The sequence below is a fragment of the Saccopteryx bilineata genome, chromosome 3, assembly GCF_036850765.1.
Source record: "Saccopteryx bilineata isolate mSacBil1 chromosome 3, mSacBil1_pri_phased_curated, whole genome shotgun sequence".
NCBI classification, from domain to species: domain Eukaryota; kingdom Metazoa; phylum Chordata; class Mammalia; order Chiroptera; family Emballonuridae; genus Saccopteryx; species Saccopteryx bilineata.
In genome coordinates, this window is record NC_089492.1 from 208,878,880 (window position 1) to 208,901,893 (window position 23,014).

At 43.7% G+C, this 23,014-nt stretch overlaps 1 protein-coding gene across 4 annotated transcripts in view; it reads right to left on the reverse strand.

Annotated features, from left to right (window-relative positions):
- Window positions 1-23,014, reverse strand: part of ABCA4 (ATP binding cassette subfamily A member 4) — a 152,654-nt gene that overhangs the window by 121,581 nt on the left and 8,059 nt on the right. For all 4 annotated transcript variants that reach the window (XM_066268707.1, XM_066268705.1, XM_066268706.1 and 1 more), the window contains exons 2-5: window positions 19,652-19,745; window positions 18,037-18,178; window positions 7,316-7,455; window positions 1,938-2,065 (exon numbers count right to left, since the gene is read on the reverse strand). In XM_066268707.1, the coding sequence (XP_066124804.1) occupies window positions 1,938-2,065; window positions 7,316-7,455; window positions 18,037-18,178; window positions 19,652-19,745 (504 nt within the window). The remainder of the gene's footprint in view (window positions 1-1,937; window positions 2,066-7,315; window positions 7,456-18,036; window positions 18,179-19,651; window positions 19,746-23,014) is intronic.

Below are 23,014 nucleotides of genomic sequence, written 5' to 3' on the forward strand. Positions count from 1 at the left end.
TGATAAAAACACCCTCTTATTTTGTTTTAAGATTGAATCATGGCTTCTTTGAGTAGGCATAAATGTAAGAATAGTCCTGACACCTTCTGTTATATATGTGGCTGTTACACACTTAAAGGTCAAAGGCACAATATTTCATCATTTGTGACACGTGCATATATTGCTTATTTTCAAGTTCCCCTTGGTGATCAAGACAAGAATTGGGTTCTTCATATTGTGTGTTATAATTGTGAGGAAATGCTTCGTGACTGGACAAAAGGAAAAAGCAAAGGAATGCCTTTTGGTATTCCCATGGTTTGGCGTGAACCTAAGGACCACAGCAGTGACTGTTATTTCCGTCTGATCCATACAAAGGGCATCGGCAAGAAAAAACAGCATATGATCACATATCCTAATATTCCTTCAGCAATATGACCTATCCCACACTGAGACATGCCTGGTTCCAGTTTTCAATGGGTTTATTTCTTCTAAGGACAAAGAAAGTGAACATGGTGATCAAGTGTATTTTGATAAGATGCATGAGGAAATGGTTGTAGAGTCTGAAGGGTCTTCTTCTGATGCCAAGCAGTCATTAACCCCTCAGCAGTTTAGCCAACCCAAATTGAATGACTTAGTAAAAGATTTGGGACTATCAAAGAAAGCCTCCAGGCTTCAACAAAAGAATTTACTTCACTGGTAAGCTAAAGTGTCCCATTTCAGGAAGCGTGAACAAATTTTTGTGGACTTTTTTTCTGAAGACAAACACTTTGCTTACTGTCATGATATCAGTTGTCTTCTCAGCCAGCTAGGTGTTACCACTTACAGTCCAACAGAATGGCGGCTATTTCTTGACAGCAGTTCCAATTGGTTATTCAACTCCTCTGCGAGAAGATTATAATGACATAAAAATTGTCCTCAACTTTCTGAAGTATGAGGAGCATAACTGGATCATTTGTGTGGATCTTAAAATGGTAAATTTCCTGCTAGGACAACAGGGAGGTTTCATAAAGTATCCTTGCTTTCTGTGTTTGTGGAACAGCGAGCTCGGGAGAAACACTGGACCCAGAAGGAGCAGCTGAAATGTGAAGCTCTGGAAGTAGGGATGCAAAATATTGTGAATGAACCTGTAGTTAATTGAGACAGGATCATTTTTCCCCCACTTCACATCAAACTTGGCTTAATGAAGCAGTTTGTTCAGGCTTTGAATAGAGAAAGTGAGTGCTTTCAACATATTATTTCTGCTTCTCCTGCCTTGTCTTTCGAGAAGATAAAAGCAAGTATATTTGATGGACCTCAGATTCGAACCCTCATACGTGACAAAGAGTTTGCCAGGAAGATGAATAAGGAGGAGAAAGCAGCATGGCAATCTTTTGTGGCAGTTACAAAGAACTTCCTTGATAAGTTTCCTGAAAATCTTGGAGCTGTTAGTGATGAGCAGACTACCGCTGGAGCATCAAACAAGATTGTCCTCAACAAGTACACAAACGCAAGAAATACAAACGCAAATTTTTGCCTGAATAGAATTTAAATAAGTTTTGTGCAAATTTTATGATTAAAATAAGTGTTTTAATATGTTCTATTTTGAAATTGTATGCAAATTCTGATGTAATCATATCTTTTAGTGTATTAGTGTATTTACTGCATTATATAAATTATTATATTCACAAAGATGATGCCCAAGAAGACATTCTACTTCATTATGTTAAACTAAATGTTGAAAATTTTACAATAAGATGAAAACATAAAATCTTGAATTGCAAAAACTGTAGCTTACAGAGAAAAACTAATGTCAGATTTGAGATCAACACACTCGAATTAGGTAAGAACAAGTGTTTTTGTGGATGCAACAAAAATTTTGTTCCCCAGTGTTATGGATTCTGAATATGAAAGCGAGAAGGGAAAAGAAGCCAAGATAATCCTTGCCTTTCTCAGGCTCATGACCAAGGACAAGAACCTACCTGCTCTGGTCGGACCTGAGAGTTGACCAGAAGGTAGACAACTGAGTCAGACAGGCCAATACTTTTCACGAGAAATAGTGTCAGTGTTTCTTCATCTTTTAGGATATCCCGAATTCGTATTCCTCTTCCTGTATAGGAATGGGAGAAAGATTGGGGTGCCAAAGGGGAGGTGGATCAAAGAAGAATAAGCATTTAGAATTCATTGCAAGCATTTCAACTTGGTTCTTGGGTCCCCTGGGAGTGCCTGGAGGTAAGGGCTCCTGTGGTCAGCCATCACCCAATGCAGTCATGTAACTTCCTGCTGGGGAAAATGTAGTGAGAAGGCAGAGAAGGTGGAAAAGATTAGCCCAGGGTCTGGCGTGGGGTCATCAGACACTTTGTGGGGTTGGTCTAAGACAGTGACTCTCTATGGGATAGTAGTAAGGAGCTGGAAAGGGGAATTTGTCCCTCTGTGAAAATCTGGCACCATCTGGAGACATGTTTTATTGTCACAACTGGGTAGGTACTAGTGGGTAGAGAACAGGGATGCTGCTAACCATCTCACAATGCACAGGACAAACCCCTGCCCCCCACAGAACAAAGAACTCTCTGGTCCAAAATGCCAATATTGCTAAGGTTGAGAATTGCTAGTCTGGGATTAGAAAAGACACATGCTCTGTCCACACTGCAGTTGTCATGGGTAGAGGATCCTTCTCAACTTTTCTGTGGTCTCAGTTAAGGCTCTGAGCTCAGGGTATTGATGTGGCTAAGAGAGATGAGACTGTTTTGGTCAAGGAAAACTTCAAGTGGAAAAGAGAGGATGGCCTATTGTCTGGGCTTGCAATTTCATACCCTGATCATCCCAGTCACATTCTTTCTAGCTCCACTCAAAACCTACTAGAAGCAGAAATTTCTTTATGGGAGGCACAAAGGACTCCTAAGAGTTTACGTAACCTTGGGTCAAGTGATTGAACCTCTCTGTGCCTGCACTTTTCCCATCTGCCTCTTAGGATTGTTGTGGGGCTGATAAGAGACAAGAAATGCAAAGTGCTTGCTCTCAGGACTGAAAATGATGAGCACTCGGTTAATGCTTATTCTGATTGCCTTCATATTATTCTTACCCCTCCCAGGGGAGTCACACCCAGGGTGCCCACCTCCTCTGCCTGCTACCAGAGCCAATACTTAGCCTCAAGCTGGCCCCTGTTGTTACAGTTCATGAGGCAAAGAAAGTTACAGGCCGAACTATTAATGGAATAATTTCAACATTAAGGGAAAGTGTTTGGGTTGCATGAAAATGCCTATTTCTATGTTTCAACTTTTCCAGGAGCCTGGTTGACTTCTTATTGTTTAGTACTTCTTTAGCTAGACTTAATCATCAAACGCTCCTACTACCTCCAAAGCCCATCTCCTCCCTCCTCGAATTCTTCCCTTACTAGGTGGCCAAGTGGTCTAGCAGCCTGAGTACTTAACAGCCATCCCTTCTGTTTTCAGTTGTGACCCTCCCTGTACAGGGCCTTGTCCAGACTGATGTTGCTGCTCATTTCCTCTTGAAAGGGAGTGGGTCAACCACAGGCCTGTCCCTGCAGCTAGTCTGTCCTGAGGTTCCACTAAACAGTCACCTGACTCTCCAGGATGGGTGCCCTTTACAGTTGTGCCATGGGGGGTATCCCAGTATCTTTTAGGGCATCTAAGAAGAGCTCAAAGACTTGAGGAGAACCTCACATAAGAGAGAATCTGAAGGAGGAGGAGGGCTCTGAGAGGTGCTGTTCTAATTGATTCTTGCCTTTCCTTTGACTCAACAAGGTGTGTCCTGTTATCTTCCAAACACAGCTCTTGCTTCCCCTATTTTCTTGGGGCAATAGCTCAGTTGTTCTTCCCCCAATCACTTCTTTACATAGTGCTGTATATATCACACACACACACACACACACACACACACACACACACACACACACACACACACATCTCCTGAAAGCAGTTGGCCATGGATTCTACTTCCATTCATACCTCTCATCATAGCTAGCAATGTTGGGCACACAAATGTAGGCCGGTGAGGTGACCTCTGTCTGACATCAGCATTACTGCCTGACATGGAATCAGAGCCTCAATAAACAGAAGGAATGGCATGGGCACCCAATAAATACCTGTTGTCCTGACCTGAAAGTCATGACACTATTCGACTGTTGATCTCCTTGTTATTCTTTAACTCACTCACCCGACCTTACATACAAAAGCCTTACTGGGAAGAGGGACAGCACAGGGGCAGACAGGGAGGGATTTTGTCCTGGTGTCTCACAGTATCCCACCCAGGTGTCAGCGGCTGTGGCCCGAGAGAGGCAGGAGCCTTCTGGGTCCACACACCTGCGGAAGAGTGGGGGCCACCCTGCAGGGAAAGTGTGGGGCCCAGAATGTAAGAGGTGGCTGATACCAGACAGAGGTTTCACCAGACTCTCGAGGGAGAAATGTGAACTGGGGACCCGAGGAAAGAAAAATAAATTTTGTTTAAAATGTGGTTCTTCTTGTTCTCTTCCCCAGGAAGATTAGACACTGGGGGAAGGGTAGCTGGGGCCCACAGAGGGAGGGGAGCTGGAGGGGGCAGTCAGGAGGGGGCGAGAGGCTCCTGGGAAGAAGGTGGCTAAGATGATTGAGAGCCCACAGAGCTCCCTCCGGGTGGGGGTGGGGGGCTCATGTCCGTCTGTAACTGTTGATCCTCCCCAGTTGAGAATGCTGCACTACAGGTTTGCTGGAAGGAAATCACTGCCTGGTCTGTCATCAGTGTACTTTCCCAGGTGACTGGGGAGCTGACTGGCAGAAACACGCACCAGTGACAGCTGCCACCTGGCTTTCAAAGACTTAACCCTCCCCTGCAGCTTTGGGCTGAGGGTTCAGTATTCACAGGGAGCAATGTCAGGGAGGGGGGCGGCGACTACTCTGGGACAGGTTTTGAAATAATCTGCAATGCTGATAGCGGACTTCAGTCCCCAGCCTGGAATTCCTTCAGAGAGTGTCCCAGCTTTACATGGGGATGGTCCCCTGTCCCCTCTCATGGCCATAAGACCAGGTGTACTACGGAACTCTGTTCCCAACCTCAAAGTTCATTTGGGAGCCTTGGCTGGCCTTCCTGGACCTAGTCCCCCAGACCTCTGAAGCTGCTGCCGTGTGGGGTTCTCCCCCAAAGCCTGCAGGCCTGCAGAAGGACCGCTTTGGTGCCAGTTCAAAACTCTCCCTGCTTTGGGGTCAGGAAGCAGTGGTCTTGGTTCACACCCCTACACTGTAAAGAGCACAGAGAAACTGAGGCTTGAAGTGACTCCACTTACGCTTCCTCCCAGCCATACCCCACACGATGACCAAACACAGAAATGGACGTTTGATTTGATGGACAGGGTGGCAGTCGCTCTTTCATCTTAGAAAGAAAACGCTGGTGCTCCCCCCCCCCTTTTATTATTATTAAAATGATTGTGCTCATAGGACTAAATGATTAGTCCTTCAAGTTCCACCTAAGTAAATTATTCTATCCAAAGCAACAAAAGACGTGGTATTTATAATTTGGCTTTACTACATAAAGTATGTGCTTTACTATTTTTGAAACAATTAGGACGTAATGACATAGTTTTGAAGTCCCATCTGAACAGACCCCTGGCCCTTATTGCTCCAATGGGGAGTGAAGGGAGAAGTTGGCTGATGGGAGGGGGGTCAGACTCTCCTTAGAGTACTTCTCCTCTGAGCTCTTGGAGCTCTACCTGCCCCCCCCCACACACACACAAGGTGGTCATTGTTCATGCAGTCCTTCCACTTCTGCCCTGGAAGCTGGTGGACACTGTCTGGCACATGTCCGTGCCAGGGGCTCACACATCGCCTGGCCGGTAGGCGCTCGCCGAGCCTCCACTGACTGCTGACTGCTGACTGCTAACTGAGCGGCACAGCGAGGCTCCTGGGCTGATCCACACCATTCCCCACCTTTCATGTTTGGAACCCTGAGCAGAGGTGGTTCTACACAGCCCCTCCTGTCCCCATAGTAGACCTTCCTCATCCCTGTCATCCTTTAAGGTCATCCTGAAAGTCATTGCCCCCTCCATCTCCATTCTAGGAGCAGACATCTCCCAGGTCCAAACCGCTTCCTCCACAGGCTCCACGCCTGCTCCCTGAGCAGTCCTCCCACAGTAGCAGCCTTTGTTCCACCCTCGGCCCGCAGTGGCCCTCAGGTTTCTGACAGCCTGGCTCCCTCCCAGATACTGAGGTGCCCCTCCCCGGGATGGTTCCAGCCGGTGCCTAGACTTTGCCATGTTCATCCCTCCAGCCCCCTGCAGTGAAGCCCCCTGCGGTCACAGCAACTATACAACACCCACTATGCTTTAAGAAGAGGTGCCAGAGTGGTCACTGGGGTTGCGGGTATTTGTTCTTGTTTTTCCCCTGGAGGAAAGTTGCAGGAAAGGGGGCTCTTCCACCCTTTCCCCTCACTGTTCCTGACTCTGAGTCAGCCTCAGTGTCCATGTGACCCACCCAGCCTGGCCTCTCATTTCCTTTGCCTGCTTATCAACTAAACCCTCAGCTCTGCTCCACCTCAAACACGATGGCCACACCTGGGGGCTTGCTCTCACCTGTCCTGCCTACTTTTGAAATTCTGAATTCATGCACTTAATTTTTTTTTACCACAACCTTCAATCCTTCCATCTTGCTCATTTTCTCAGCCCTTAAACAGTCATGATGCCCCCTGAGATCTCTAGTTTCTTGCCCCTTTCAGCACTTTCGGCTTCTTGTCCATCCTTATGAATCCTGGACCCAACATGACACAGGTAGTTCAATCACAACCCTCAACCCCTTTGCCTCCTGGACTTTTTATGCCCCCCACAAGTCCCTGGCTCGGTATCCCCCCAACTCTGCAGCTTCTCTGTTTCAGGGAGAGCCTGGGATGCTGACTATCACTGGAAGAAACCAAACAATTGTATGCACGTATTTATGTCATGATAAACACATGCTTTGAGTCCTAATGCTACTTGGCCTTGCTCACACACATTCCAGTGAGCTCTCTCTCTAGGACTCTATGAAAGCTGTCCCATAGCTTTACCTTACCCTGCAAACCACTCTTCCCCTGCTTCCAGCACTCACCCCAGCCTCATACTGCCCAGAACACAAGCTCTCCTGGTGTGTTCCTTTCTGTCTCCGGGCTTCCCTGCAGTAAGAACTCAGTTGACATCCTTCCCAACTTCCTATCTTCTAGGCCGGTGGGAAGAGGAGTCCTCACCAAAGTGAGCTCGTGACACCTCTAGATTCTTTTCTTTCCTGCCTCCCCTAGTATCTTTTCTCACAAAACCTGCCCATCCTTCCCTGTGTCTCCAGTCTCTCTGAGGTATGAGGCAGGTGAAAGGCAGTGATGGCTGAGAACACTGACGGCCCCTCACCTGCAATTCTTTCGGGGTGAGTCCGGAGGGTGTCCATGAGCTGGGATAAGCTGCGGAGTTCTGTCCAAACGGGGCCTAGGTGCTGGGTCTCTGGTGCATCCATGACGAGTTCTTGAAAATCGCGATACACTCTTGCCAAGCTGGAAGAAAGACAATGCCTCTTCAATAAAGACATAGCTGTCATTTTTATAACACCACCTTGTGCAATTTTTAAAAATACCATCTGCTTGACCCAGCTACAACATTATGTATCTTTACAATAGTGCCAACGCAAAAGGAGAATCATATTTTTATGTCACTGTGCAAACAAGATAACAGACAAAGGCAATGAGCAATTCTCTCAGTCTTACAATGTTAACAGTGCCAGCTCACCTCTCAACCTCATTCTCGGTGTCTCTGTCCAGAGATGCTTCAAATAAAATATTGGTAGATATTACTGGAGGTTCTTTCCAGCTATTGCCCACTTCAATGAGACCTGCCGTTTATAGGGGGAGGTCTGAGACAAGGAGAATGAAGCCCAGACAACCAGATTTGTTCCCAGGAGTTTAAGTAATATTCAAGGACACTTTTTCTATTGCCCAAGCCAAGGTGCTATGAACTAAACAGCCAGCACCAGCCTGGGCGTTGAGAAGCAGGAGACACCGATCCACAAAGAGGCAGATGAAGTGGAAGCCCAGAAAGAAGCTGGACCTTGCAGGCCCAGACAGGAGACAACAACTCCCGACAGCTCTCCAGTTCCTGTCCCACCCTCCTGACACCTGTGTGCAGCACCTTGGCTTTGTGAGATGGTCCGGTGTCTAAATCATATTTCTCTCTGGGACTTAAAACATGTTTAAAAGGGTTTCTGTACCTTGCATGAAAAAGACCCATGAATAAGCCAATATTTTACCTATATTGTATGTGTGAAACGTGAAGCCCAGATTTCCTGGTTCAAATGCTGAGTGCAAACTAGAGTCTGAAGTCCTCCTTTCCCAACTCTCACCCTTTAATCTACAGACCCTGCCAGAACTAGTCCCAACGTTCTATTCAGCTTCACTGAAATGTCTCCAGGAGATGATATCAGCGTAATGGTGCGGTAGGAAGCAATACTGATAAATCTCCCCCAAAACTCAACAAGATCTTCAACCAGAAACAGAAAAACCTATCCTTGGAGCCTCCAGATGTTTTGCAATACACCCGAAGGTATGGTTGAGCGAAAAATTGGCTAAATATATAATCAAACCCCGAAGGAAATAGGGAGTAAGAAATGCTCCGCCTTCCTCACTAACCTAAACAGGGCAGCTTTCACTGGGAACTGAGAATATAGAAACTGAGGAGGGCAAAGGGGGTGAATAGATCCAGGCCGTGGCACAAACAGCCGAACCAGGCTGTGGCACGGAGATCCAAGCCGAGGAAAAACTGTTCCTGTGACAACCGGTCAGTACAAGCTAAGACTCGCACCAAACCCAGACAAAGAAAGACAAGCGGGGCAGCCATTTTCCCCGATCCCCAGGTCGGCACGCGCAGATAGTGGGCGAGAGACTCCTCCGACTGCCTCAGCAGTGGGCGCTCGTGTTATCCCACAAAGAGGCAGAGTCAGAGGCCTTTGTGTGGGCCGAAAGCGGAATCTCCGGGCCGACCCAGCACCCTGAGGGAGCCGCGCACGGGGAGGGAGGGAGAGCCAATTCCAACACTGCAACTTTTCCGTGCGGGAGGAGTTTCACTCAGAGGGTGAGACTTCCAGCCTGATATCCTGGTCTGCGCGCACAGATAGTGAGCGAGAGTTTCCTCCAAGCGCCCCAGGAGTGGGTGCCCGCCCATGTTACCAGACAGAGTGGCAGAGCCAGAGGTCTTTGAGTGGGCAGAAGCCCCACCTGATTATGCTAGCAGCTCTGACTGACTGAGCCTTACCCAAAGCCCTGTGCTGAGTGGGAATAGAGTGGGGACTGGCCAGCTCTTTGAGCCTCTAACTATCCGGGCAGAGGCAGCAGCAACCCCATAGCTGGATTATCAGGCTACTAATTGAGGAAGGAAAGACTAGGAGAAAGGCTCCAGGAACACGGACTCTCTCACTGTCGGAGCCTATAAATGCAAATGAACCTCGACTGCCAACGAGACTAAAGCACAATACATGACATCGCCATAGAGATTTATCAACTGCAAACCTCTACCTGAGTGTGCCAAAGGGGCAGAACCCGGGATACAGAGTCACCGACCAGGAAGAGGGAGAGAAAGGAAAAAGCAAGAAGATAACCTCTCAAAATCAAGAATAATCTGCAGACTTTATAACCTATCCCATTTTATTATATTTGTTCGTTTCTTTCCCTTATCTTCATTCTTGATTTTTTTCCCTTTTTTTCCTCCTCCAATTTGGTCGTTTAACTCTCTGTTGGTCTTACTCTCTCCTCTCCTTGAACTACACTACCCATAAGTGTTACATCTCCCATTATCTTTTCTTTCCTCTTCCTTTCTCTCTATGAGGGTTGCACTCTAAAACCCTTAACTCTCTCTCTCTCTCTCTCCTCTTTTTTCTTTTTTCTTTTTTTAGTGGTACCCTCTTTCTCTCTCTCTCTTTCTTTTCTCCCTCTATATTAGTTTCTTCCTTTCTCCTTTACGTCTCCTCTCATTCAAACCTCAATAACGAACAAATTATCTTATCTGGGACTCAAACTTATGTTTGTGGATTTTGGGGGGTTTTTACTTCACCTTTTTAACTCACTAGCAGTGCTCCCATCCCTGGCTCTCCATTTTATCTAGTTCTTGTTCCACTAAATACAATAGTAACTCTTTAATTTGTCCCCCCATTTTCCTGTTTCCCTCTTATTCCTCTCATCATAACTCTTAGTCAACCAACACCTAAAAGCATTTTATTCTTGACCCAAATTTTTTCCTTATTTGCTTTTTGTGGGTCCATACCCCCTTTTTTTTTCTTTTTTTTTTTTTTGCCCCTTTATTACTTCTCCCCAATTCAGGCCCTCCAGTACAGGCATTGTTTGTTCTATTTAGTACAATATAACTCACAGTTCACCACAAGATTTTCTCAAGAAAGAAGGGAGAGGAGAGGAGAGGAAAAGAGGAGGTAGGGAATACTTTCCTTTTTTAAAAAATTTTATTTTATTTTTCTTTATTTAATTTTTTTAAAAACTCTTTGATTTTTTATTTTTATACTTTTAACTTTTTATTCTTTATTAAATCTCATTAATCCTATCAACAAAACCACCCTCAGATGCCATTAAGGAAGAGAAAATTGAATATCATGGATACAAAAGAAAGAGAGGTAACACAGCTAGATGAGGAAAAATCTATGGAGAAAAAATTTAATATATTGGAAACCTTGGAGTTAAACGACAGAGAATTTAAAATAGAAATCCTAAAAATACTCAGACATATACAATAAAACACAGAAAGGCAATTTAGGGAGCTCAGAAAACAACTCAATGAACACAAAGAATATATTACCAAGGAAATTGAAACTATAAAAACAAATCAAACAGAGATGAAAAACTCAATACACAAGCTGAAAAACGAGGTAACAAGCTTAGCTAATAGAACAGGTCAGATAGAAGAGAGGATTAGTGAAATAGAAGACAAGCAACTTGAGGCACAACAGAGAGAAGAAGAAAGAGACTCAAAAATTTTAAAAAATGAGATAGCCCTACAGGAATTACCTGACTCCATCAAAAAGAATAACATAAGAATAATAGGTATATCAGAGGAAGAAGAGAGAGAAAATGGAATGGAGAACATACTCAAACAAATAATAGATGAGAACTTCCCAAGCCTGTGGAAAGAACTAAAGCCTCAAATTCAAGAAGCAAACAGAACTCCAAGATTTCTTAACCCCAACAAACGTACTCCAAGGCACATCATAATGAAATTGGCACAAACCAACAGCAAAGAAAAAATTCTCAAGGCAGCCAGGGAAAAGAAGAATACAACATATAAAGGAAGGCCCATTAGATTATCATCAGATTTCTCAGCAGAAACTCTACAAGCTAGAAGAGAGTGGACCCCAATATTTAAAGTCCTGAAAGAGAGGAACTTTCAGCCATGAATACTATACCCATCAAAGCTATCCTTCAAATATGAAGGAGAAATAAAAACATTCACAGATACAAAAAAGATGAGGGAATTTATCATCAGAAAACCCCCACTCCACGAATTACTAAAGGGGGTTCTCCAATCAGATACAAAGAACAAAAAAAAAAAAACAAAGCCACAAGTAAAAGCTCCAAGAAGAACACAATAAAACCAAATTTAAACTGTGACAACAAAAAAGAAAGGGGGGAGAGGATGGAGATTAACAGTAGCAAAGGACAATGGAGTGCAAAAGTACTCACAAAATAGTGCACTACAATGAACAGGGTAGGAACCCTTCTCATTACTTAAAGGTAACCACCATTGAAAAAACCACCACAGAAGCACATGATTTAAAAAAGATAGCAACAGCCCTGGCTGGTTGGCTCAGCGGTAGAGCGTCGGCCTAGCGTGCGGAGGACCCGGGTTCGATTCCCGGCCAGGGCACACAGGAGAAGCGCCCATTTGCTTCTCCACCCCTCCGCCGCGCTTTCCTCTCTGTCTCTCTCTTCCCCTCCCACAGCCAAGGCTCCATTGGAGCAAAAATGGCCCGGGTGCTGGGGATGGCTCTGTGGCCTCTGCCTCAGGTGCTAGAGTGGCTCTGGTCGCAACATGGCGATGCCCAGGATGGGCAGAACATCGCCCCCTGGTGGGCAGAGCGTCGCCCCCTGGTGGGCGTGCCGGGTGGATCCCGGTCGGGCGCATGCGGGAGTCTGTCAGACTGTCTCTCCCTGTTTCCAGCTTCAGAAAAATGCAAAAAAAAAAAAAAAAATGCAAAAAAAAAAAAAAAAGATAGCAACAGAGGAAAGATGTATGGAATACAACCAAATAAAAACAAAAGATAGAAAGATGAAAGAGAAGGATCAAACAAGACACAAAACTAACAGAAAGCAATCTATAAAATGGCAATAGGGAACTCACAAGTGTCAATAATTACACTAAATGTAAATGATTAAACTCACCAATAAAAAGGCACAGAGTAGAAGCATGGATTAAAAAAGAAAATCCAACTGTATGCTGCCTACAGGAAACTCATCTAAGTAACAAGGATAAAAACAAATTCAAAGTGAAAGGCTGGAAAACAATACTCCAAGCAAATAACATCCAAAAAAAGCAAGCGTAGCAATACTCATATCTGATAATGCTGACTACAAGACAGGAAAAGTACTCAGAGACAAAAATGGCCATTTCATAATGGCTAAGGGGACACTGAATCAAGAAGACATAACAATTCTTAATATATATGCACCAAACCAAGGAGCACCAAAATATATAAGACGGATACTTATTGACCTTAAAACAAAAACTGACAAAAACACAATCATACTTGGAGACCTCAATACACTGCTGACGGCTCTAGATCGGTCATCCAAACGAAGAATCAACAAAGATATAGTGGCCTTAAACAAAACACTAGAGCACCTGGATATGATAGACATTTCCAGGACATTTCATCCCAAAGTGACTGAATATACATTTTTCTCAGTGTACATGGATCATTCTCAAGAATTGACCATATGTTGGGCCACAAAAACAACATCAGCAAATTCAGAAAAACTGAAGTTGTACCAAGCATATTTTCTGATCATAAAGCCTTGAAACTAGAATTCAACTGCAAAAAAAGAGGAAGAAAATCCCACAAAAATGTGGAAACTAAACAACATACTTTTAAAAAATGAATGGGTCAAAGAAGAAATAAGTGCAGAGATCAAAAGATATATACAGAGAAATGAAAATGATAATACAACATATCAGAATCTCTGGGATGCAGCAAAAGCAGTGATAAGAGGGAAGTTCATATCACTTCAGGCATATATGAACAAACAAGAGAGAGCCCAAGTGAACCACTTAACTGCACACATTAAGGAACTAGAAAAAGAAGAACAAAGACAACCCAAAACCAGCCGAAGAAAGGAGATAATAAAAATCAGAGCAGAAATAAATGAAATAGAGAACAGAAAAACTATAGAAAAAATTAATAGAACAAGGAGCTGGTTCTTTGAAAAGATCAACAAAATTGACAAACCCTTGGCAAGACTTACCAAGGAAAAAAGAGAAAGAACTCATATAAACAAAATCCAAAATGAAAGAGGAGAAATCACCACAGACACCGTAGATATACAAAGAATTATTGTAGAATACTATGAAAAACTTTATGCCACTAAATTCAACAACCTAGAAGAAATGGATAAATTCCTAGAAAAATACAACCTTCCTAGACTGAGTCAAGAAGAAGCAGAAAGCCTAAACAGACCTATCAGTAGAGAAGAAATAGAAAAAACCATTAAAAACCTCCCCAAAAATAAAAGTCCAGGCCCAGACGGCTATACCAGCGAATTTTATCAAACATTCAAAGAAGACTTGGTTCCTATTCTACTCAAAGTCTTCCAAAAAATTGAAGAAGAAGCAATACTACCAAACACATTTTATGAGGCCAACATAACCCTCATACCAAAACCAGGCAAGGATGGCACAAAGAAAGAAAATTACAGACCAATATCTCTAATGAATACAGATGCTAAAATACTAAACAAAATACTAGCAAATCGAATACAACAACATATTAAAAAAATAATACATCATGATCAAGTGGGATTCATCCCAGAATCTCAAGGATGGTTCAACATATGTAAAACAGTTACACCATATCAACAAAACAAAGAACAAAAACCACATGATCTTATCAATAGACGCAGAAAAGGCTTTCAATAAAATACAACACAATTTTATGTTTAAGACTCTCAACAAAATGGGTATAGAATGAAAATATCTCAACATGATAAAGGCCATATATGAAAAACCATCAGCTAACATCATATTAAATGGCACAAAACTGAAGGCTTTCCCCCTTAAATCAGGAACAAGACAGGGTTGTCCACTCTCTCCACTCTTATTTAATGTGGTACTAGAGGTTCTAGCCAGAGCAATCAGACAAGACAAAGAAATAAAAGGCATCCATATCGAAAAAGAAGAAGTAAAGGTATCACTTTTTGCAGATGATATGATCCTATACATCAAAAACCCCAAAGAATCCACAAAAAGACTACTAGAAACAATAAGCCAATACAGTAAGGTCGTAGGATACAAAATTAACATACAGAAGTCAATAGCCTTTCTATATGCCAACAATGAAACATTTGAGAATGAACTCAAAAGAATAATCCCCTTCACGATTGCAACAAAAAAAATAAAATACCTAGGAATAAACATAACAAAGAATGTAAAGGACTTATTGTATATAATGAAAACTATAAACCATTGTTAAGGGAAATCGAAAAAGATATAATGAGATGGAAGAATATTCCTTGTTCTTGGTTAGAAAGAATAAATATAATCAAGATGGCCATATTACCCAAAGCAATATACAAATTTAATGCAATTCCCATCAAAATTCCAATGACATTTTTTAAAGAAATGGAGCAAAAAAATCATCAGGTTTATATGGAACTATAAAAAACCCCGAATAGCCAAAGCAATCCTAAAGAAAAAGAATGAAGCTGGGGGCATTACAATACCTGACTTCAAACTCTATTATAGGGCCATGACAATCAAAACAGCATGGTATTGGCAGAAAAATAGACACTCAGACCAATGGAACAGAATAGAAAGTCCAGAAATAAAACCACATATATATAGTCAAATAATTTTTGATAAAGGGGCCAACAACACACAACGGAGAAAAGAAAGCCTCTTCAATAAATGGTGCTGGGAAAACTGGAAAGCCACATGCAAAAGAATGAAACTGGACTACAGTTTGTCCCCCTGTACTAAAATTAACTCAAAATGGATCAAAGATCTAAACATAAGACCTGAAACAATTAAGTATCTATACATAGAAGAAGACATAAGTACTAAACTCATGGACCTGGGTTTGAAAGAGCATTTTATGAATTTGACTCCACAGGCAAGAGAAGTGAAGGCAAAAATTAATGAATGGGACTACATCAGACTAAGAAGTTTTTGCTCAGCAAGAGAAACGGATAACAAAATAAGCAGACAGCCAACTAAATGGGAAATGATATTTTCAAACAGCAGCTCAGATAAGGGCCTAATATCCAAAATATACAAAAAATTCATAAAACTCAACAACAAACAAACAAATAATCCAATAAAATAATGGGAAGAGGACATGAACAGACACTTCTCCCAGGAAGAAATACAAATGGCCAACAGATATATGAAAAGATGCTCATCTTCTTTAGTTATTAGAGAAATGCAAATCAAAACTGCAATGAGATACCACCTCACACCTGTTAGATTAGCTATTATTAACAAGACAGGTAATAGCAAATGTTGGAGAGGCTGTGGAGAAAAAGGAACCCTCATCCACTGTTGGTGGGAATGTAAAGTAGTACAACCATTATGGAAGAAAGTATGGTGGTTCCTCAAAAAACTGAAAATAGAACTACCTTATGACCCAGCAATCCCTCTACTGGGTATATACCCAAAAAACTCAGGAACATTGATACGCAAAGATACATGCAGCCCCATGTTCATTGCAGCATTGTTCACAGTGGCCAGGACATGGAAACAACCAAAAAGCCCATCAATAGATGACTGGATAAAGAAGATGTGGCACATATACACTATGGAATACTACTCAGCCATAAGAAATGATGACATCGGATCATTTACAGCAAAATGGTGGGCTCTTGATAACATTATACGAAGTGAAATAAGTAAATCAGAAAAAACCAGGAACTGCATTATTCCATACGTAGGTGGGACATAAAAGTGAGAGTAAGAGACATTGATAAGAATGTGGTGGTTACGGGGGGAGAGGGGAGAGGGAAAGGTAAAGGGGGAGGGGGAGGGGCACAAAGAAAACTAGATAGAAGGTGACAGAGGACAATGTGACTTTGGGTGATGGGTATGCAACATAATTGAATGACAAGAAACCTGGACATGTTATCTTTGAATATATGTATCCTGATTTATTGATGTCACCCCATTAAAAAAATAAAATTATAATTTAAAAAAATTAAAAAAAGAAATGTCTCCAAGACTCCCTGGATCCCACCAGGTGACCCTTGGGATCTCTAGATGGGTAGACATTCTTCTCAGGTTCCTCATAGAGATTCAAGCTGAAAGTGTAGATTGTAATTAGGGCCTCCAGGCAATGTTTGCAGCCTTGGGAGCCCAGCAAAGATAGCTCCTCCTGATTGTCCTAGGAAGCCAGGTACTCCCTCTCCTACCTTTCTATACTCCAGAGCTCAGCAAACAATTATATCTTCTAAGCTTGTGGACCATAATTCTGTCACAGTTACTCAACCCTGCCATTGTAAGGCAAAAGCAGACATAATTTGTTCCCAGTGGGGAAGGCTGCCTCTAGGCATTAGGCTGAGTTACTAAATGTTATCATTATTTTTTTTTTTCAGTCAAAATGTAGTTTTGTCCTGGAGGAATTATATCTAGAGGAAAAACTGGAGTAGCCAAATACCTCTATTTACATCTGACTTGGTGTTTATACAATAGGTTGAAGCCCGCTCTTACAACAAGTCCTTGCTGGGGACTCTCGGGTATAAGCTTCACAAGTGGCAGCTCAAGTTCAGCTCAGTGGGTGAAGGACAACCCTGTCTTCATCTCTGAGCCTTTGTCATATAGGACGTGCTCATATCATGTCCTCTTGCTTCTGAAAGGGAATTCCCAAGGTAGACTCCCTTCTTATGGGACTGGACTTGAAATTCAACCCCAGACCAGAAGTCATTAACCCGGAGTCCACTAGTCCCCTGACAGCAATGTAACGTTTTGTGTGTGTGTGTGTCCATTTTTCTTGGAAGAGGGACCATTGGTTTTCATCAGTTTCTCCGAACAGATTTCAGCCCCACAGGCTAAGAACCACTGCCCACCAGCGATGTCTCTCCCGGCCCTAGGGAACTGATGGCATTGACAAAGAGGGTTTGGAATTTGTCCTTCTCTCCCAGGAAGCAAACTCCATCTTATAAACCTTATTTAATTCTCCTTAGAATTAATTCACCCTAGAAATATTCCATGACATTTTTCTTAGCCTTTGGACATCCAAGAAGGCTTTAATACATACCTTGCATGATGTAGTTCAATCACCAACCTCAACCCCCTTGCCTCCTGGACTTTCTATACCCCTCCCCTGCCACACACACACAAGTCCTTGGCTCAGAACCCCCCACTCTGCACCTTCTTGGTGCTGGCTATAAAGTTCATCCTTGCTCATGGGGCTGTACTAATCTTCTCTGTACCGTTCAATCTTCCTAGATGTGCTGCCATAGCGAGCACTATCCAAGAAGGCTTTTAAGGGAGCAGTGACCTGTCAGGGTGGACCAGGGTGGAGTGATGTAAGGCAACAGAGGGAAAATGAGTTTTTCTCATTCAGTGACTCCACCAAAGCAGATGAATGGCCCAGAGGCAGTGGACACATGTCAGCAGGGTGCTGCCATCAGACTTCGGGTCACATCTTGGAAATATAAAGACCAAGAAATCATGTCAGATGGTCCTAGTTTGACGCTTTCTCCCCAAGTGCCCTGACAGCTAATAGAATGCCCTGTTCCTATGAGCTGAAGGGTCCAGCAAGCCACAGACACTTTCATTCAGCATCACATGCTCTGTGCACATGCATGCATAGGCCCCAGCATAGGGCAGGATAAAGGGGTGAATACCTTCCTCTTCCTGAAGGTGGATTGCCAACTTACATGGAGTTGTTATAGTTTGACACAATTCCAGGGGCTTCTCCCGGGGTGGGACTTTTAAAACAAGGATTGTTCACATTGCAGAAAATTCCCTGGAGCCACGGCAACATTCCTGCTGAGGGCATCGCCTTGTTGGGAAAATGGCCTTTAAGAGAGGGAATGAAGACAAGAAGTTAGTCCTCCGGACCCAGTGGGATGAAGGTCCTAGGAGCCAGGGCCTCTGCAGGAAGGGGCCTGGCCCCTTGGGTGCCTTCCCCCACTCGTCAACATTTAAGAAGCAGATGCATTTAACATATGCCAGGCCCTGTGCTGGGTACTGGAGATGAGGTCTCTTCTCTCCCCCTCCTGGTGTAGTGGGCAGACAGACAAATGTTCTAACAAAGGCAGAGATAGAAAAGCAGAGGGAGTACAGCACATCATTTTGTGATGGGAGGCGTGAAGGGATATTTGGTCAAGAGGCCCCCACAGTTGCTGATGCTTGAGAAGAAGAGGTTCACCTGCTTCTTGTGGGCACTTGCTCCTGAGCAGGCAAGGAGGCTGCCGAATACAGGCTCCCTGGGGGTCGGGGGTGGGGGGGTGGGGGATGGAAAGGCAAGGTTTTGCTGGACAGGAAGCTGTTTCAAACTCAGGGCTTAGAACTCAGGATCAACAGGGCAAGGAGCAAGAATGGGGGACTGAGCAGCTTTGCATTTCTCCTGAGGCCTCATGTCAGCTGCCTAGAGAGAGGAGATGGCACCTTCCCCAGAGGCATATGAGGGATTTCCCCAGAGGGACAGAGTATAAAAGAGGCACTCACAGGCTCACTCTAGATCCCAGGACACCTCTGGGGTCCAAGAAATAACATGTCACTAAGCATGATTTTTATAGCATCCCTTTTCCTTACTTTTCTCTAGCACCATACAACATATCCTAAACTGGCCTCCAAAACAGTTAAGAGAACGCATCTATACCCTTCTCCATTTATTTATTTATTTGTTTATTTATTTTTGTATTTTTCTGAAGTTGGAAACGGGGATGCAGTCAGACAGACTCCCGCATGCGCCCAACCGGGATCCACCTGGCATGCCCACCAGGGGGCGATGCTATGCCCATCTGGGGTGTTGCTCTGTTGCCACCAGAGCCATTCTAGCACCTGAGGCAGAGGCCATAGAGCCATCCCCAGCGCCCGGGCAAACTTTGCTCCAATGGAGCCTCGGCTGCGGGAGGGGAAGAGAGAGACAGAGAGGAAGGCGCGGCGGAGGGGTGGAGAAGCAGATGGGTGCTTCTCCTGTGTGCCCTGGCCGGGAATCGAACCCGGGACTCCTGCATGCCAGGTCGACACTCTACCACTGAGCCAACCAGCCAGGGCCTATACCCTTCGCCTTTTAAATGCTAGCAAGAGTTTAGGTATAGGAAAAAACAAACACACAAAAAAAATCACAGTTCATCAGTAACCACATACAACTATTTGCCTAGAATGTCTGAGAATAAAAGATTAGTTTGTGTAACACTAACGAGCCTATTTTCTGCACTGCAGGCATGAAATGATAATAAGCAAATATGATCTCGGCTCCCCCAACCCCTGTGACCTTTCTAAACAAAAGGATGGTCCCTCTGGGTCTACTTCCATTATACTCACATTCATGTTTGCTGTAGAGTGGGTTGACATTTCTTAACCAAATCAAGACCAGAAATAAGGATAAAGGCCACAAGAGTTCCACCACAAAGCGAATCTGGACAAACAAAACAAAAAGAGAAAGACCAGTGATGCTAAGAGAGTATAGGAAACACCCAGAGCAGACACACTGCATCTCAGCACCCGTCTATGCAATAGAACTTGTGTTGTAGGATATTTCCTAAAGGACTTCCTTTTTTTTTTTTTAACCTTTCAAACCTCCTTCCACACTAGCTCTATGATGATGTATTAGACCAGCACGACTTCGTGTCCATCTGGGCTGCACTCAGCCTCTATTTTGGAAAACTGCATTAGCTTGGGCCTTCCATCAAGGAGCATCAGGATATGTGCCGCTGTGCTCATAAATGCGGATTCTGGTTCTGTGAGACCTCACCAGGTCTCGCATGTGACACTGATGCTGCAGGTAGTAAATATCTCATTATAAGTTCTCCTTCTGCAGATAAGGAAACACAGGCCCCAGGAGGTCAGGTTACCTGTGCAGTGTCACATAGGCAGTGACAGCATTGGGACCAAAGCCCAGCCTCCTGCCTCCGGGGTCAGTGCCCTGCCTTCTAACACGCATTAGACTTCACATATGTGGTCATTGATGTATGAATGAATGTGCAAGTGATTCTGTGAAATACTGTGATTCATAGCAAAGTCAACAGAAATCTGCATTTACCAATACTTTACCATCAACAATTTCTCGTCACATAAAGGGACAAAGCAGGGTCTACTGCTGTGGGGTTTTTACAATACTGGAAGACATTGCTGATACCAACATGTTGTTGAAAGCTGGTTTTTAAATTTTGGTTTATTTATTTATTTATTTATTATTATTTTTTTACAGGGACAGAGAGAGTCAGAAAGAGGGACAGATAGGGACAGACAGACAGGAATGGAGAGAGATGAGAAGCATCAATCATCAGTTTTTTGTTGTGACACCTTAGTTGTTCATTGATTGCTTTCTCATATGTGCCTTGACCATTGGCCTACAGCAGACCGAGTAACCCCTTGCTTGAGCCAGCGACCTTGAGTCCAAGCTGGTAAACTTTGCTCAAACCAGATGAGCCTGCGCTCATGCTGGCAACCTCGGGGTCTCGAACCTAGGTCCTACTCACCGCAGTCCAACACTCTATCCACTGCGCCACCGCCTGGTCAGGCTATTACTTATTATTAACAATTTGAGAGAGAAACATCGATTCACTGTTCTACTTATTCATTCATTCATTGGTTGATTCTTGTATGTGCCCTGATCAAACTCTCAATCTTTTGGGACGATATTCTCAAGCATATTGGGACGATGTTCTAACCAACTGAGCTACCCAGCCAGGGCAAATTTATGTTCAATTTAGAGCGTAAAGACTCTTGATTCCAAAGGAAGAAGAACCAGCTGGTTGTTGTACCCTATATACAGAGGCATTGCCTATGAGGGCAGAGGTTGGAGTTGTGGGGTTATGGGTGGTTTGGAGGGAAAGGGGATGTGAACTTGCTAATAGTTATTCTACCTGATCCCCCTTCCAGAGACTTTAAAAAAGAAACTCAGAAGATTAAAAAAAATTTAAGCAGGTGGCTAACAATAGAGACTTAAGTACATATAGAACCGGTAGGGGCTATTTGCACAGTCTTAATGATTTGTTGTTTCTTCCAAAGAAATGTGTTTAAACAGCACAATTTTGAACACCATTCCAGGAGCTCAATAGTGTTTGATCTCTTTCTGGTAGTAAGGTCTGCCAGCAAACAAATTATGACAAACCATAGCATAAATTGATGAGGAAAAAAGGAAAGTGCATTGAAGAAGAAGCAAAAACTGTTTAGGGCAGGTGGTGATCATGCAGCTGTAACTTATTACAAAATGTTGTACTCAAAATGTGTCCAGGGAAGATGTGTTAGAGGAAAAACACATAGATATTATGGGAAGAAGAAAAAATAATAGATTTTCCTTAAGGCACTCATTTTTCAGGGCTCCCCCTACACATTCTCTCTCAAAATGGCAAAACACCAATATTGAACAATTCCCACCCAGTGTTAAAGGGACTGACCCCTAGCACACTTCAGAGCTATTGGAATGTGACAGTTCCTTCTGGGTGTTCACATGAAGGGGGGAGGGGCTGAGCCTCTTCCCCAGGGACCCTCTACCATTGTTAGCATTCTGCCCTCAGCAAAGCAGCACAACTGTTCCTGCAGCAGCTCACACCTCTAGTCTTGTCACTCTTCATATGTTAGGGTCACTGCTTCATGTGTGTGGACCTCTTACTGGCTGTCACTGATTCTCATCACTACTGTTACTCTTGCACCCAGCACAGTTGCGAGCTCATAATAGGTGCCCAGTAAATATGAGCCTTTGTCAAGCCTGGTCCAGGAAGCTCCCCTGGGAAAGCTAGAGGTGGCACAGATGCTCAGGTCATGCACCATTTTCAAATTTAATAAAATGCACTGTCTCACACCTTTCATCCCAGGTCCCCCCTTGTCACTGAGTAAGGTTGAGGGGCAAGTCTGGCAAGATAGCAATGTGAGTGATAAGTGCAAATGATAAAACCAGAAGTTGTTCTTGGTGCCTTTACCAAGAAAGTGAGACAACCAGTCCAGAGTCTACACATTTGACTCTTCCTTAGGACAATTGTCTGCAACCTTGATTTTCTATCTAGTAAGTCAGCCTCTTTCCATGGAGTGAGTCTGCCTGGGAGTAGTCAGGTATGTGAGACATTGGTGCTGGTTTGGGAATGGGAAAATCTGGGTTAAGAATTGATAGATATACAAAATTCCAACCGCCCTTTTGTTGTCCCACCTGGCTGTCTGACCTTGCAGAAGAGTTGCAGAAAGCTGGTCAACCTGCCCCAAGAAGGAGCATTCCAGAAAGCTGAAATCTTAAAACCATAAAAGGGAACATACCTGAACTTTTGACTCAGTACCCCTCAGGCTCTCCAAAGCCCTATAAAATTTGCCCCTAGTCTGTAACTGGTGCCCTTCTCCCAGGAGAACTGCCCGGTAGGGTTCCTTTCTTCCTTTCAATAAAGCCTGTTACTCTGGTCTTCTCGGACTCCCATGGATTTCAACAAGAATCACTTTTGGGCTTGCTTAATCTCTAAATCTCATTTGTCTCATCTGTGGAATGGGATCATTTTGTCCTACAGTTTACACTGAGGGTTGATGGTGTGTCACTACTGAGGTTTATGCCTGTCTCTGTTCCCTATAACAGTAAGTAACCTGTTCAATGTCCCTGTGCCTCGGGCTCTCATCTGTAATGTGGGGGGTGGTGCCAGGCCCCACCTCCCAGAACAGCTGTGAGGATGAAGTGAGGTCACTGTATGAAACACTTAAGGCAGA